Source organism: Urocitellus parryii, chromosome X (assembly GCF_045843805.1).
Source record: "Urocitellus parryii isolate mUroPar1 chromosome X, mUroPar1.hap1, whole genome shotgun sequence".
In the NCBI taxonomy this organism is placed as follows: Eukaryota; Metazoa; Chordata; class Mammalia; order Rodentia; family Sciuridae; genus Urocitellus; species Urocitellus parryii.
The window spans coordinates 102299598-102317925 of NC_135547.1; the positions used below are offsets into that span (position 1 = coordinate 102299598).

At 38.4% G+C, this 18328-nt stretch overlaps 1 protein-coding gene across 1 annotated transcript in view; it reads right to left on the reverse strand.

The window, feature by feature from the left end:
- The window catches only part of Cfap47 (cilia and flagella associated protein 47), a 416223-nt gene that overhangs the window by 168870 nt on the left and 229025 nt on the right, over positions 1 to 18328 (reverse strand). Inside the window, 2 exon segments of the mRNA XM_077793662.1 lie at positions 147 to 373; positions 1741 to 1852. Of these exon segments, the coding sequence (XP_077649788.1) occupies positions 147 to 373; positions 1741 to 1852 (339 nt within the window).

Consider the following 18328-nt stretch of genomic DNA (forward strand, 5'->3'; position numbering starts at 1 on the left):
AGAATTGACAAGTACTTGAATTAAAGACTACAATGTACAAAATGATACCTTACAATGGTTTTATTATAATATATTACTTAATGAGCTTTAAAATGCTACTGTGTAAAAACGCAACAGCTTGGCATATTTTAAGAGTTAGCAACTACCTCAATTTTGGTCAGCCCCAGGAGGGCAATGGCCACACGGACGCTACTGCTCTCCAGAGTGCCTGTGATCAACCTTCGCTCATACTCAATAGTTGACATCTGTTGTTGTGCTGCAAAAGCCAAAGCCTTTTCCTTGGCTTCATTAGTCAGTGGCAATTTAAGGTCCACATCTAGGATTTGACGGAGTTCACATTTCAAATATAGAACTGGATCTTCCCTATTATAATCTAAGGGAAAAAAATATTAATTAATGCAATGAACATTGGTGCTTTTGACACTGTTATCCAGGATGGATTTGTAATGGACTTTCATATTTAAAAAAAAATTAAACTACGAAACTACAGTTATGGTCTTCATTAAACAGAGTAAAAATAATAGGTAACACATTTCTATTAGGAATAATTTAGAGCTTCAAGAGAAAGTCTTTGGGAATTAAAGATAATTTATTATATTCGTCAAAAAAGTTCTAGTCAAATCATTCTTTCATAAAATCATTAATATACTCAAAAATTTGGTGACCTTCATGCTCTTATTGGTATTAAGTAGGTAGAGGGAGCAAAAATAAATGTTACACACAAACACAAATACACACACACAAGCGCACACATGCACACACACCACACACACACTTGAGGACTGGCAAGAAAAGTCATTTTCTTTCATTAACAACCTTACATCTAAGTCCTTAATTCTTTCAGGGTTAATGATCAAGATCTGCAGAGTAAGGTAGAATTCCAGCTTATATAACAGTACATGAATTTTTGAGAATACAGTGATTTCCAAATTATTTAGAAATGGAGAGTTTGTTGAGTAATATTTTGTATGTCAAATTCTAATATTTATCTGAAGACTGAAAAAGAGCCTTTGAAAATAATCATGGTCCAGATACATCTGTGAACTGTGTGTGGACCAGATTGGCATGGAAGCCATTGAGTGGGAAATTCTGGTATTGGGAATTCACAGCAGCACTCCTACTGATGAGATGGCCCAAATACATGTGAACTCCCACTCAGCTCTGCCAAAGGTCCTGCACAGCTCTGGAGATGGGGTGACCTGCTGCAGCCACATAACAACACAGCCTTTCAGAGATGGGTGTGGCTTATCAAGATGCCAGTCAACCTGTTGATTACAAGACACCATGAAGCAAGACTCTACCCGCTGAAACCTTATCCCTTCCTTTGATGCTCTCCCTTAAATAAAGAATCTGAGCCATTTTTTAACTGTTCTGTTCCAGCTCCTACCAGGCCTGGAAGAATCTATCAGACGCTCTACTTCAAAATCTAACCTTGTCTCTTATTTCTTCACTAATTACTTCAGACTTTATTTTTCTAAGGTGGCTTATCTCCTTCCTGAGCAGGAAGCATTACCCTGGCAAAGTGCTGGCCTCCTCATGATAAATCATCACTGATACTTTTAAATTGGTAAATGGTGCTCTATTTCATGGATGCTAACATAATAAAGTTAAAAGGAAGCCTTTCAAGATCAAATTACATACCAAAGAAACTTGCTATGAGAGGATGCTTACATGACTGAAGGATGAATAGTCCCATTTCAATATTATAAATGAGAAAAATCAGAAATATGCATACTATACCTTCTCCTAGAGGATTGCTACAGTTAATGGTAGTTGAAAGCTTCATTGGAAGAAAATTGGAAGGCAAGGGGATCAATCCTTTTCCTTCCACAATATATATTAATTCTCCAATCTAAAACACAAGCATACAATAGTACTAAATTTTAAAAGCTCTTAAAAACATGATGAATCTTTATGCTACAAGGAAAATCTGTATACCATAAGAACTTTCATGTGGGTTTTCATAAACAACATAGGCTCTAAATGGGTAGACAAAGGTAAAGTTTAAATAGAGCCCTATCATAGGGTGGGGGAAATTTTACATCAGTCAGACAGGAGGTCCTGATTAAGAAGGTCCCAGATTATCTTTATATCCACATATATCCTTGGGTGGTCAAATAAGCAAGCAAGAAATTTTTTCCTTCATTCTGTAACATATTACTGGAAGGGATCCATTATTTTTGCAAGGTGTCTGAGTCCCTAAGAGTCTATATTTTAAAGTGTCGCCTTTCAATGAGCATGAGAGGGCCTTAAATATTTTAGAACCAATATTTAGGCAAGAAATACAAAGGGTTATACAAAGAAAGCAAAAATAAAAGTGGAGGGCTGGAGTTGTGGCTCAGAGATAAAGCTTTTACCTGGCATGCGTGAGGCACTGGGGCTCAATCCTCAGCATCACATAAAAAAATAAAATAAAGGTATTGTGTCCACCTATAACTAAAAAATAAATGTTTTAAAAAAACAAAAGTGGGAACAATGGGAGGGCAGCAACATGATTCAGTGAGAGATCAATAGAAGTGGGTATGCCTGATTTTAATTGTCACTGTCCTTATGAGCTATTAGGCCTCAGGCAGGTTTACTAAATCTCTGAGTTCCAGTTTCCTCCTCTACAAAACGAGATGAACAATACCTTTATTTTAGAAGCTTAGAATTTAGTTGAAAAATATTTGGAGAGAGGAAGTCTTAAAAGACATATCATGCCAACAATCACAATAGATGAATTTGATTTAGATCTTGATTCAAACAAAGACACTTAAAATGAATGGGAGAAAAAACTTAAACAGCCATGAGACATTCAAGGAATTTGAACACTGTGTGGATATTTGGTGGCATTAAGAAAAATACTTACAATATTTTAGTTGTAATGGTATCATTGGCCATGTCAAAAAAGTGAGTGTTGTAGATACATTTATTGAACTATTTATGAATAAAATGATGTAGTGATTGGGATTTACTCCATTACAATAATAAAACATGTTTGGCTAGGTACTATGAAAATAAGTGAAAGGAAAGGAGAGATTTATTGTAGTTTTATTTCTATAGTACTATGTGTAAGAAACCAGGATATGACACCCAAAATTATGATTCATTTGCTCAGGGATTATTTTGACCTGAAGGCAATGGAAAAGCAGCAGATAAAAGAAAAACTCTCAGCTGTCATCCATTTGCCTAAAAGCAGGATATAAATTTAAAAAGGTATTTATAATTTTAAACCCTCTTCTGCCTGGAGATGACACTAGATTAATCTACAAAACACTCCTGTTTATTTGACTTCCTACAATTTGCCTCTCCTACAGATTCAAACTCCTTTTCCTTTGTTTTGTCACCTCTCTAAAAATTTACATTCTTGGGGTGGGGTTGTAGCTCAGTGCTAGAGTGCTCTTTGAGCACAGGTGAGATACAGGGTTTGAGCCTCAGCAACATATAAAAATAAATAAAATAAAGGTTAAATTCTAAAACACAAAAAATTACATTCTTTGTTGAAGATATTATATATTTGAAATTTTTAAGTCATCCCTTTGAGATTTTCTCATACCCGGTGTATCTATTTTATATATATATATATATATATATACATATATATATATATGAAATATATGTTAATAAACTTTTGTGTTTTTTCTTGTCTTTTGTTATAAGAGTCTGTCCTAGTTAACAACTGTGAAGGGTAGAGAAAAAAATTATTTTTTTTCTTCTATATGTATTTTCCATAATAAAACATTTTGAGAAATCTCTATATTGTAGGAAGTGGAATGATAAAAGGCGGTGAGGACTACATGAAATCACACATATTACAAACATGGCCCTTAACCTGGTGTTTACCAGGCACTTAAGAGAATGCATTTAAACAATATATTCATTCTTTTAGAACAGAAGTTCATAAACTTTTATGTGCATATAAATCACCTGAAGATGTCCTGAAAATTAAGACCTTACACAAAAGATCAAGGGTGGGGCCAAGACTTGCAAGGATCTATGAAAATAAAGGCTGGCAAATTTAGATACAATGGAGAATCATGTATTAGAACTGGCTTGTGACAGGCATTCAACTATCTGAAAATCAAAACAAAACAAAACTAGTTTTGAATCTAGGATGGTATCTAGTTTACTAGTTTGAAGGGTTTCACGATCTTTTTTTTTTTGGGAGGGGCACAGTACTAATGATTGAACCCAGGGTACTTAACCACTAAGCCACATTTTCAGTCCTTTTTATTTTTTTATTTTGAGACAGGGTCTTACTGAGTTGCTTTGGGCCTCTCTAAATTGCTGAGCCTGGCTTCAAACTTGTGCCTCAGTCTCATGAGTTGCTGGGATTACAGGCATGCGTGCCTGGCAGTGTTCCACAATCCTAACACAATATTATCTTCACGATAAAGAGACCATTCTAAAGATATCTTTAAACAGGCAATATCTATGCAAATTATGTAAATTTATCAAGTAATGGAAATATATATTCTAAAATATAAATATCATAAATAAGTAAAATGGTAAAAGATTAAAACATAATCTAAAAACAATATTAAGAATGAACAATTTCTGATTTTCAGGTCAGTTTTAATATAACTTTATTATCTCCCTGGTGGAATTGTATTTACAATTAATTTGTTGGTCTATTTCAAATGATAGTATTGTACAAAATTTCATTAATTAAGATCCACAATTATCTAAAATTCATGTTGAGAAAAGGAATATGGAAAACTCTGAATTTTTTAAATTGTTTAGCATTTAAATTCACATATTTTGGTAATGAATATATAATATATATATATATATATTATATATATGATTATATATAAGATATATCATACAATACTTTTGTTATGTAGCCATGAACTTTGCAAACAAAAATCCAAGCCTGCCATTTGAATTGTAATTTCTCTTTCTTTTTGTATATGTTTCATTATAAACATAACCTGATCAGTAATGTAAAATCTGTAATAACAATTCAAGTAGATGACAAATATGTCAGTCAATGCAGTAGAGACTGAAAAAAAGAAAATATTATTTTGTTTATTTCTACTTTAATTTTTCTTACATCCTTATTTTTATCTAAAATTAAGTTATTTTACTCAAAATATAGTTCTTATGAGAAATTAAACTCAATGAATAGTTATCATAATTATCTGTTTGTTTTAATGTGAGCCTGAATGAAACCTGTCTACCTCTTGAAAACTACTATTGTATGCACAAACCTATAATAGTCAATTCAATTTGCCAGAGTATTTTTTCCAAATATAAATTATAAACAGCTTTCTAGTCGTTAATTAGACAGTAATATGTTAACTGGTTTCATTCAATTCCTCATTTCTACAACTAATACACACAGTATATTATGAGCTCTCAAAAATTATTTTACCTAACTCATTCATTTTCAATGTTCTTTTTATTTAAAAATAATCACTTGATGTAACTGAAAATTATGTCTGTCTTGTCTGTGTCAGAATATTATTCAGAAAAGCTATAATCCAGAGTGTAGAGTAATTATTTTTCTTGGAATAAAATTAGACCAGGAAAGCAACATGAATGCAATAAGAACTGATTTAAAGTGGAGGATTCCCCTATGTTCCAAATCTAGAGGCTGTGATAAGAGAAATAAAATTATCTGACACTTGTTATTGTGAGCTGTTCTAATAGTTACCTAAACAAGTTCCATCCTGCTCATAATTTCATATCTTTCAGTTGGCATACTTAATTGGAATTGTATTTATTTCCCAGAAAGATGCCAAGTCCCACTGACAATTCTAAGAAACCCTCATAGAAGATATTTTGTTCCTCTTCTGTTATCTAGTTACAGTTACATGGAACTTTATAAGAAGACCGGCTATTAATTACCTGGAAAGGAGGAAAACAAACACTGAATTGTCAGAAACTTTTGATCCTAGCTTTTCCACTAATTAGCTGGGTAACCTTGGACAAGTCATGGAGCCCCTTCAGATACAAATAAACTCAGTCTTATAAAAGAAAATAAAATGAGGGCTGGGGTTGTAGCTCAGTGGGACTGCACTTGCTTAGCACATGTGAGTTAACAGTTTCAATCCTCAGCACCACATAAAAGTAAACAAGTAAAACAAAGGTATTATGTCCATTTACAACTCTAAACCTTAAAAGAAAAGATATCATTGACCTAGACAAAAAGCCTCCAGATTTTTTTTCATGCATCTTAAATTCTATCTATTCTCTTATCTTGGGTCTAGATCTTTCCAGGATTTTTAATTTAGTTGTTTGAATTGATTGAGCACTATTACATTATTTCAATGGCCAAACAGGCACATGAGACTTTAGCTAAAATTCTAAAATGTTAAACTACATACACTTGCATAAGACCATTAATCATTATAGGTGACTATTTGACTTTGCCATAATTACAATGTGAACCTGACCAGTAAGAGCAATCAATGTTTTTAAAACAATTTATAATAATTAAGTCAGAGAGATGAGCTAAAACACAGTGAGGATGAGAATAAGACTGATAATAAGATTTGTATGCCTATACTAAAAAAATAACTTTCTTAATAAAATTTTTTTTTTATTGTTGGTCGTTCAAAACATTACATAGTTCCTCATACATCATATTTCACAGTTTGATTCAAATGAGTTATGAACTCCCAATTTTATCCCGTATACAGATTGCTGTATCACATCAGTTACCCTTCCATTGATTGACATATTGCCTTTCTAGTGTCTGATGTATTCTGCTGTCTGTATTATTCTCTACTATACCCCCTCCCCTCCCCTCCCCTCCCCTTTTCTCTCTCTACCCCTTCTACTGTAAATCACTTCTTCCATTTGAATTATCTTGTCTTACCCCTCCTTTCCTCTTATATGTCATTTTGTATAACCCTGAGGATCGTCTTCCATTTCCATGCGATTCCCCTTCTCGTTTCCTTTCCCTCCCACCTCTCAACCCTGTTAATGAAAATCTTCGTCTCAAGCTCTTCGTCCCTACCCTGTCCTTGTTTCCTCCCCTTATATCAGAGGAGTCATTTGGTATTTGTTTTTTAAAGATTGACTAGCTTCACTTAGCATAATCTGCTCTAATGCCACCATTTCCCTCCAAATTCTATGATTTTGTCATTTTTAAATGCAGAGTAATACTCCATTGTGTATAAATGCCACATTTTTTTAATCCATTCATCTATTGAAGGGCATCTAGGCTGATTCCACAATCTTGCTATCGTGAATTGTGCTGCTATGAACATCGATGTAGCAGTGTCCCTGTAGCATGCTCTTATTAGGTCTTTAGGGAATAGACCGAGAAGGGGAATAGCTGGGTCAAATGGTGGTTCCATTCCCAGCTTTCCAAGAAATCTCCATACTGCTTTCCAAATTGGCTGCACCAATTTGCAGTCCCACCAGCAATGAACAAGAGTGCCCTTTTCCCCACATCCTCTCCAGCACTTATTGTTGTTTGACTTCCTAATGGCTGCCAATCTTACTGGAGTGAGATGGTATCTTAGGGTAGTTTTGATTTGCATTTCTCTGACTGCTAGCGATGGTGAGCATTTTTTCATGTACTTATTGATTGATTGTATGTCCTCTTCTGAGAAGTGTCTGTTCAGGTCCTTTGCCCATTTATTGATTGGGTTACTTGTTGTCTTATTGTCTAATTTTTTGAGTTCTTTATATATTCTGGTTATTAGGGCTCTATCTGAAGTGTGTGGAGTAAAGATTTGTTCCCAGGATGTAGGCTCCCTGTTTATCTCTCTTATTGTTTCTTTTGCTGAGAAAAAACTTTTTAGTTTGAGTAAGTCCCATTTGTTGATTCTAGTTGTTAACTCTTGCGCTATGGGTGTCCTATTGAGGAATTTGGAGCCTGCTCCCACAGTATGTAGATCATAACCAACTTTTTCTTCTATCAGATGCCGTGTCTCTGATTTAATATCAAGCTCCTTGATCCATTTTGAGTTAACTTTTGTGCAAGGCGAGAGATAGGGATTCAGATTCATTTTGATGCAAATGGATTTCCAGTTTTCCCAGCACCATTTGTTGAAGATGCTATCCTTCCTCCATTGCATGCTTTTAGCCCCTTTATCAAATATAAGATAGTTGTAGTTTTGTGGATTGGTTACTGTGTCCTCTATTCTGTACCATTGGTCCACCCGCCTGTTTTGGTACCAGTACCATGCTGTTTTCGTTACTATTGCTCTGTAGTATAGTTTGAAGTCTGGTATCGCTATACCGCCTGATTCACACTTCCTGCTTAGTATTGTTTTTGCTATTCTGGGTCTTTTATTATTCCATATGAATTTCATGATTCTTTTATCTATTTCTACAAGAAATGCAGCTGGGATTTTGATTGGCATTGCATTGAACTTATAGAGAACTTTTGGTAATATCGCCATTTTGATGATGTTGGATCTGCCTATCCATGAGCAGGGTATATTTTTCCATCTTCTAAGGTCTTCTTCTATGTCTTTCTTTAGGGTTTTGTAATTTTCATTGTATAAATCTTTCACCTCTTTTGTTAGGTTGATTCCCAAGTATTTTATTTTTTGGGGGGATATTGTGAATGGAGTAGTTGTCCTCATTTCCGTTTCAGAGGATTTGTCGCTGATATACAGGAATGCCTTTGATTTATGCGTGTTGATCTTATATCCTGCCACTTTGCTGAATTCATTTATTAGCTCTAATAGCTTCTCTGTAGACCCTTTTGGGTCTGCTAGGTATAGAATCATATCATCTGCAAATAGTGATAATTTAAGTTCTTCTTTTCCAATTTTTATCCCTTTAATTTCTTTCGTCTGTCTAATTGCTCTGGCCAGTGTTTCGAGGACTATGTTGAACAGAAGTGGTGAGAGAGGGCATCCCTGTCTTGTACCAGATCTTAGAGGGAATGCCTTCAATTTTTCTCCATTCAGAATGATGCTGGCCTGTGGCTTATCATATATTGCTTTTACAATGTTGAGGTATGATCCTGTTATCCCTAATTTTTCTAGAGTTTTGAACATAAAGGGATGCTGTACTTTGTCGAATGCTTTTTCTGCGTCTATCGAGACTATCATATGGTTCTTATTTTTTAGTCTATTGATGTGGTGGATAACATTTATTGATTTCCGTATATTGAACCAGCCTTGCATCCCATGGATGAATCCTACTTGATCATGGTGTATAATTTTTTTGATATGTATTTGAATCCGGTTCGCCAGAATTTTATTGAGGATTTTTGCGTCAAGGTTCATTAGAGATATTGGTCTGTAGTTTTCTTTCTTTGAAGTGTCTTTGTCTGGTTTCGGAATCAGGGTGATGTTGGCCTCGTAGAATGAATTTGGAAGTTCTCCCTCTTTTTCTATTTCCTGAAATAGCTTGAAAAGTATTGGTGTTAGTTCCTCTTTAAAGGTTTTGTAAAACTCTGCTGTATACCCATCCGGTCCTGGGCTTTTCTTAGTTGGTAGTCTTTTGATGGTTTCTTCTATTTCTTCTATTGTTATTGGTCTGTTTAGGTTGTCTATATCCTCCTGGTTCAATCTGAGCAGATCGTAAGACTTAAGGAATTTATCTATGCCTTCACTATCTTCTATTTTATTGGAGTATAAGGCTTCAAAATAGTCTCTGATTATCTTCTGTATTTCTGAAGTGTCTGTTGTGATATTGCCTTTTTCATCCCGTATGCTAGTAATCTGGGTTCTCTCTCTTCTTCTCTTCGTTAGCATGGCTAAGGGTCTGTCAATTTTATTTATTTTTTCAAAGAACCAGCTTTTAGTTTTGTCAATTTTTTCAATTGTTTCTTTTGTTTCAATTTCATTAATTTCAGCTCTGATTTTGATTATTTCTTGCCTTCTACTTCTTTTGCTGTTGTTTTGCTCCTCTTTTTCTAGGATTTTGAGATGAAGTATGAGATCATTTATTTGTTGGTTTTTTCTTTTTTTGAGGAATGAACTCCAAGCAATGAATTTTCCTCTTAGGACTGCTTTCAGTGTGTCCCATAGATTCCGATATGTTGTGTCCATGTTTTCATTTAACTCTAGGAATTTTTTAATTTCCTCCTTGGTGTCTTCAATAACCCATATGTCATTCAGCAACCTGTTGTTCATTCTCCAAGTGATGCTTGATTTTTCCTTTCTTCTTTTATCGTTGATTTTCAGTTTCATTCCATTATGATTAGACAAGATGCATGGTATTATCTCTACCTCTTTGTATTGTCTAAGAGTTGCCCTGTGACATAGTATATGGTCTATTTTTGAGAAGGTTCCATGTGCTGCTGAGAAAAAAGTGTAGCTACTTGATGTTGGGTGGTATAGTCTATATATGTCAATTAAGTCTAGGTTGTTAATTGTGTTATTGAGTTCTATAGTTTCCTTATTTAACTTTTGTTTGGAAGATCTGTCCAGTGGTGAGAGAGGTGTGTTGAAGTCTCCCATGATGATTGTATGGTGGTCTATCAGACTCTTGAACTTGAGAAGAGTTTGATTGATGAACACCGCTGCACCATTATTTGGGGCATATATATTTATGATTGTTATGTCTTGTTGGTTTATGGTTCCCTTGAGCAGTATGAAGTGTCCTTCTTTATCCCTTTTGATTAGCTTTGGCTTGAAATCTATTTTATTAGATATGAGTATGGACACGCCTGCTTGTTTCCGCTGTCCATATGAGTGGTATGATTTTTCCCAACCTTTCACCTTCAGTCTATGGATATCTTTTTCTATCAGATGCGTCTCCTGTAGACAGCATATTGTTGGGTCTTGTTTTGTGATCCATTCTACTAGCCTGTGTCTCTTAATTGGTGAGTTTAAGCCATTGACATTTAGGGTTATTATTGAGATATGGTTTGTACTTCTATCCATATTTGTTTGTTGATGTTACTAAACCTGATTTGTTATCCTCTTTGACTACTTTCCCCCCTTTACTGTCCTACCTCCCATTGTTGGTTTTCAATGTTATTTTCCATTTCCTCTTCCTGTAATGTTTTGCCAAGGATTTTTTGAAGAGATGGTTTTCTAGCTGCGAATTCTTTTAACTTTTGTTTATCATGGAAGGTTTTAATTTCATCTTCTAACCTGAAGCTTAATTTTGCCGGATACACGATTCTTGGTTGGAACCCATTTTCTTTCAGTGTTTGAAATATGTTATTCCAGGATCTTCTAGCTTTCAGAGTCTGTGTTGAGAGATCAGCTGTTATCCTGATTGGTTTACCCCTAAATGTAATCTGCTTCCTTTCTCTTGTAGCTTTTAAAATTCTTTCCTTATTCTGTATGTTGGACATCTTCACTATAATGTGTCTAGGTGTGGATCTCTTATGGTTTTGTACATTCGGCGTCCTGTAGGCTTCTAGGATTTGGGATTCTGTTTCATTCTTCAAGTCTGGGAAGTTTTCTCGTATTATTTCATTGAATAGGCTGTGTATTCCTCTGGTGTGGAGCTCTGTGCCTTCCTGTATCCCCATGACTCTTAAATTTGGTCTTTTGATATTGTCCCATATTTCTTGGATGTTCTGTTCATGGTTTCTTAGCAGACTTGCTGAGCTGTCTATGTTCTTTTCCAGTTGAAATACTTTGTCTTCAATGTCTGATGTTCTCTCTTCTAAGTGATCTACTCTGCTGGTAGTATTCTCAATTGAGTTTTTAAGTTGGTTTATTTTTTCCTGCATTTCTAGTATTTCTATTTGTTTGTTTTTTATTTCCTCTATCTCCCTGTGAAATTGATCTTTTACTTCCTGGATTTGTTTGTCAATGTGATCTTTCATTATCTGATTTTGCTGTCTCATGTCTTCCTTGAGACTCCAGATCATCTGAAGCATGTATATCCTGATCTCTCTATCTGACATTCCATCTGTTGCACCTATTACCTCTTCTAAAGTTGAGTTGACCTGCATTGCCTGTGGTCCTTTCTTTCCTTGTCTTTTCATACTGCTGGCGTTTCTTTCTGCTTGGTGAAACTGTTGTGTTTTGAAATTTTCCCTCTATTTATTTATATTGCTCTTGTATAGTTGAATAATCACCCTTGCAGGGCATGTAGTGGCTGTGATCCTCCTCCAATTGGTGTGATCCGTCTACCACGCTGGCAGGCCCTAGGTCTGCTCTGCTGGTCGGTCAAAGGTCCGCCTACCCAGCAGGCACGAGGGGCACCTCTATCACTCCGCAGGTTGCTGGGCCTAACCTCCCGATGGGTCGAAGGTTCGCCTAGCTTGCAGGGGGCTGCTCCCGGAGCGAGAGCTAGGCCTCCCGGGGGAGCCCGGATGGTGGAGGCCGACTGCCGGTTCAGGCGGGGCGGGCCAAGCCGCACTGGGTGCCGGCGGCTTGCTAACGCGGCTGGTATCAGCAGGACTTAACTCCTGCACCCGCTGCGGGGGCACCTTTATCGCCGAGTAGCTGCGGTCGCGTGGTTGGGAACCGGGCGGGTGGGGCCGCTTCTCCCAGGGCGAGAGCTGGGCCTCCCGGGGGAGCCCGGATGGCGGAGGACTGCCGGTTCAGGCGGGGCGGGCCAAGCCGCTCCGGGATCCCGCGGGTTGCAAAGGTGGCTGGCGTCTGCAGGACTTAACTTCTGCACCCGCCGCCGGTTCGGGCGGGGCGGGCCAAGCCGCTCAGGGTTCCCGCGGGTTGCAAAGGCGGCTGGCGTCTGCAGGATTTAACTTCTGCACCCGCCACGTGGGCACCTTTATTGCCTAGTAGCTGTGGCTGCCTGGTTAGGAACCGGGCGGGTGGGGCCGCTTTTCCCAGGGCGAGAGCTAGGCCTCCCGGGGGAGCCTGTATGGCGGAGGACTGGCGGTTCCGGCGGGGCGGGCCAAGCCGCTCAGGGATCCCGCGGGTTGCAAAGGTGGCTGGCGTCTGCAGGACTTAACTTCTGCACCCGCCACGAGGGCACCTTTATCTCCAAGTAGCTGAGGCCACCTGGTTAGAAACCGGGCGGGTGGGGCCGCTTCTCCCAGGGCGAGAGCTAGGCCTCCCGGGGGAGCCCGTATGGCGGAGGACTGCCGGTTCGGGCGGGGCGGGCCAAGCAGCTCAGGGATCCCGCGGGTTGCAAAGGCGGTTGGCGTCTGCAGGACTTAACTTCTGCACCCGCCGCCGGTTCAGGCGGGGCGGGCCAAGCCGCTCAGGGTTCCCGGGGGTTGCAAAGGTGGCTGGCGTCTGCAGGACTTAACTTCTGCACCCGCCACGTGGGCACCTTTATCGCCGAGTAGCTGTGGCCGCCTGGTTAGGAAGCGGGCGGGTGGGGCCGCTTCTCCCAGGGCGAGAGCTAGGCCTCCAGGGGGAGCCGCCTGCCGGAGCGGCTGATGGTTGGGGGACTAGACCTCTGTGCCCGCGTGGTCTTCCAAGATCCACTTCTCTGGGGCAACCTGTCACTTCGAGTAAACCTACCAGTTCACGGCAGCTCTCCTCTTAAGGAAGTTATGCTAGAAGTTCCTCCGTAGCTAGGCTGCAGCTGTTTCGATGAGTCTTTCATATCCCGTTAAAGTGGAGACGTTGGAGTCGCTGCTTCCTCGCCGGCCGCCATGTTGGATCTCTTTCTCTTAATAAAATTTTAACATAATTCCAATAAAATCCCTGAGAGATTCTTCCATAAACATTTTGAGAAAGCAAAAATATATTTAAATGACCTAAAATATGAATTGATTTTTTGATAGAAATACATGGTACATTATAAGATATCATTTCATCTAACACCAGGGAGCTATACATGGACTTCAGAAATCACTGTGGCAAGGAAATAAACAATCACTCTTTCCTTTAATATCATATTTTTGTGTGGTTCTGGGGACTGAGTCCTAGGCCTCATGCATACTAAGCAAGAACTCTAACATTGATCTACATCCCCAGTCCCTATCATCACATTTTTCAGAACCATTTCTATTTTAAATATTGCCACCAATTTTCATTCCAGTCAATGAAAACTTTTTTTCCCTTCAAGTGTGAGCATTATCCAAACTGTAATCAAGATTGGTCTTTAGACATCAGCAAGATGGTGAAACAGGAGGATGACTGTTCATATCCTACCACTACAACAAGAATTCTACATCCATCCACAAAGAAAAGTTTCTATGGGAACATTGAGATACAGGTAAGAGGTTGTGAATCCCCACTGGAGCTCAAGATTTAAAAAGGCCATGTTGAGAGTGTAGCTTAATTTTTCTGGATACAAGATTCTTGGTTGGCACCCATTTTCTTTCAGAGCTTGATATATGTTGTTCCCAGATCTGTGTTGAAAAATCTGCTGTAATCCTAACTGGTTTTCCCCTATATGTAATCTGATTCCTTTCTCTCATGGCTTTTAAAATTCTCTCCTTATTCTGTATGTTGGGCATTTTCATTATAATGTGCCTTGGTGTGGATCTCTTGTGATTTTGTACATTTGGCGTCCTGTAGGCTTCTTGAATTTGGATTTCCAATTCGTTCTTCATGTTTTGAAAGTTTTCTGATATTAATTCATTGAATAGATGGTTCATTCCTTTGGTTTGGACCTTTATGCCTTCCTTTATCCTAATAACTCTTAAATTTGGTTTCTTTATGATATCCCATAATTCTTAGTTCTGCTCGTGGTTTCTTACCATTATTGCTGTGAGGTCTATGTTCTTTTCAAGATTATATATTTTATCTTCATTGAGTGATGTCCTATCTTCTAAGTGGTCAACTCTGTTGGTGATGCTTTCATTTGGTTTAATGTTCCTTTCATTTCAAAGATTTCTTTCTTTTTTTTTTTTTTAGAACCTCTATCTCCCTGTTGATGTGATCTTTTGCTTCTTGGATTTGTTTATGTAGCTCCTTGTCAAATTGATTTTTCATTGCTTATATTTGTTCTCTTATATCTTCCTTGAGGTCACAGAACATTGTAACCATGTATATCCTGAAATTTTTCTCTTGTCATTTTTTTCTGATGTGGCTGCTAATGATTCTAATAATGCTGTGTCTTGATTTTTTGTGGTATTTTCTTCCCTTATCTTTTCATGTTTCTCGTGTGTCTTCCATTCCAGCTCTGTGAGTCTGGGGTGTTATTTTTTTACCCTATAGATCTGTAGTGCTCTTATAGAGTTCCAAGATCCCTCCTTTGTGGGGAAGGACAATATTAACTGATCCCAATATCAACAATATATCCCTATGAACAATTTATTGATATTAAAACATTTACAGTTTAGTCTCAATGTACAGAGATGTTGGATTCAATTATTATCTGAAATATAATCAGTAGTTTTGTAAAAAGGTTTACAGTTTCTGAAGGTGGACAATGAACTGGGAGTGGGGCATAGGATGATATGCTGAAGGGAAAATACATGAGGGTATAGAGTTAATATACCTTAGGAAGTGTGAAAGAGAAATCAAATGAAGAGGGTTAGTAGCAAGAGAATAGACAGGAAATGATTTAGGGTAGACAAATACATGGAAAGAAAGTAGAGTACATAAAATAAACACACATATGTATTTAGAAAAACACAGATGTTAAAACAGTAAAATTTGGAGGAGGAAAGAAAAATGAAAGAATAAAAAGTAAAAGAAAAAAAGGGCATGTACAACACCTCTATATTATATTATTCAGATGACTCAGTCCTCAAAGTCCTATTTTATGCAAAGTTCTTGGTTTCACATGTTGGTGATGTGAAGGACAGAGGATAGTGGGGTAGAAGGAAAAAAATACTTGAAAGAAGAAACCAGGATTGTTGCTAATTTTAGAAATCCATTTCTTTTCTGTTTCTCTTCCCATCCAATAGGTGGCTATCTGTTTTAAGCTGGTGTCTCTGCCCTCAGGATGGTGTAGGTAACCAGGGTGGGAAGACTGATCCAGGTGTAGAATGTTTGAAAGTGTGGAGTGCCTCCTGCCAGTCTCTGCAGGAAGACTGCACCTCATGGGTCTCTTTTGGGGACAACTTGTCTGACTTGGGTGCCCAGTATTATCTCCCTCTCTTGCCTGGAAATTTCACAGCTCCTGGTCTCTCTGTTACGCTCCAAACTTTAGTCCCATCCCCTCTCACTTAGCCGTCCCCACCTACAGGACCTCTCACACGCAGGCTCACACCAGGTGGGTGGTGCCCTGGGCACACTGCACACCTGCCCAACTAGGAGCTGTTTTTGTGTTGAATGGTCACTGTGCCAAAATCGTCACTGGAGAGGGGTGGGGAATTGGATACCTGGTACCTGGCCAGATGGAGATCTGATCTGAGAGCTATCAGCTGCCCCCACCAAATATGGTGAAAAAGGTTATCCAAGATGGAGTCAGTCTGCTTCTAGTGCCAGGGTGTCTGGTGAGGTGGGAGGAGCAGGGAGATGGCATTGTGCTGTGGGCAAGTAATAGCCGAGTGACCTGCGTGGGAGCAGAGCAGGGTCTGGAGTTCTGCAGAGGTGCTGAGAGGTGATTCTGCTAAGCCGCATGAGAGCCGTGCATGCGTGAGCTATAACTACGGGCTTTAGGTTTCTGGTGCTAGGGGTTGGGAGTCCTACTTGAATGCTAAAACTCTGAGCCCTGCGCAGGGGTCACATGGCTGGTGATTTCTGTGGAAATCAACTATATAGGGGTCCTCTTATACTCTCTGGGTCACGGACTGACAGGGGATGCAGCCTTCCTCTGGCCTGCCATCTTGGAATCTGTACTCCCAGGTTTAAACCTGGAAACAGTCCTGTTCCTCAAAGGACTAGGTTATATAGCCTTGTTTGGACTTGAGCCTATAGGCCAAACAATGGGTCAAGGGGTCCAGAAAGAATCATACCCACTAGTGCCTCAGGAGGAAGGTTCATATGCCCACAGATATGTCTTGACAGTAGACCTGAAAGTTACCCTTGACTCTAGCAAGTCTCCCCCAATCATGTGGTTTTAGCTTAATTACTATTCATACAGAGACCCAGAAGGAGACCTGCCCTTCTGTCTCACAGTCTGGGAATTACTCATTTGTCTGAGACTATATGACATATTCTTAGCCTCTGTACCACAACAGTCTGGTTAACAGAGGCTAACAGTCTGGCCTTGTCTTAGCCCTGGTCCCTCTATTTGCACTCAGAGAATATTCCTTCCTGTACAGAGAAATTCCAAGGGATGCATATCCTCCTAGGTACCAAAGAGAGCATTTCATCCTCCATCTCACTAAAGATCTTAAGAGAGCATAGTCAGCCCAGATCCTCTTATTGCAGTTGATAAACTGTTTTGTGGAGGAAATTGCTAGTAAATGTATGTATCTGGGCCACTGCATCAGGTTCATCAGCCTCTATCCTACAGCAGATTGAGTGGGGGGTCCAGTATCACCTCTAGCTCCTATTGCTGAAGTTGAGGCACTGTTTTGCCTATGCAGGAAACTTCAAGGAAACATGTATGTGGGCCCAAAGCACAGGTTTATAGATCTGGGTACATGTCCAGTTCTCCCTCACAAAATGAGAAATATTAATAGATTGAAAAGGAGAGATGAGCTGCATTTCAACAACAGTAGGGGGTTTCAATGCCCACTTTCAGCAAGGGACAGATCATCCAGACAGAAAATCAACAAAGAAATACCAAAGTTAAATTTTACTCTAGAGCAAATGTACCTAACATTTACAGAACATTTCCACACAACAGCTTCAGATACACATTCTTCTCAACAACATATGTGACATTTTCCTGGATACATTATGTTAGACTACAAAAGAAGTCTTAACGGTTTTTTTTTTAATCAAAATAACATCAAGCATCTTTGCTCACCAAAATCTAATAAAAATAGAAATCAATAAGAGGAGCATCTATGAAAACCATACATATACATAGAACATAAACAAAACAACAAATGGGATGACAAAATGAAAAAAGGAAATTTTTAAAAAATTATTAAGACAAATGAAAATGGTGAGCTAGAGATATAATTCAGTGGTAGAGTGCTTGCCTAGCATGCACAAGGCCCTGGGTTCAACCCCTGGCAGTAAAAAAGAAAAAGAGAGAGAGAGAAAAAAAAAGACAACGAAAATGGAAACACAGCATAACTAAGCCTATGAGATACAGCAGAATGAGATCTAACAGGGAAGGTTTTAGCAATAAATGGTTATCTCAAAAAAACTAGAAAGATCTCAAACAACCTAACATTACACATCTAGGAACTAGAGAAACATAAACAACTTAATTTCAAAATTAGTAGAAGGAAAGAAAGCATAAATATTTATCAGAAATAAGCAAAACAGACACCAGAAAACAGTACAAAAGGTCAACGAAGTAGAGTTGGTTTCTTAAAAAGATTAAAAAAAATTGACATGCCATTATCTAGACTAAGAAAAAAAGAAGTATGGCCAAAATAAACATAAGCAGATGTGAAAAAGAGACATTACAAATGATATGAAAGAAATAAAAAAAGGACACAAGAGATTATTATAAACAACTATACAACAACAAATCGGAAAACCCAAAAGAAATGAACACATTCCTGCACACATACAACCTACCAAGATTG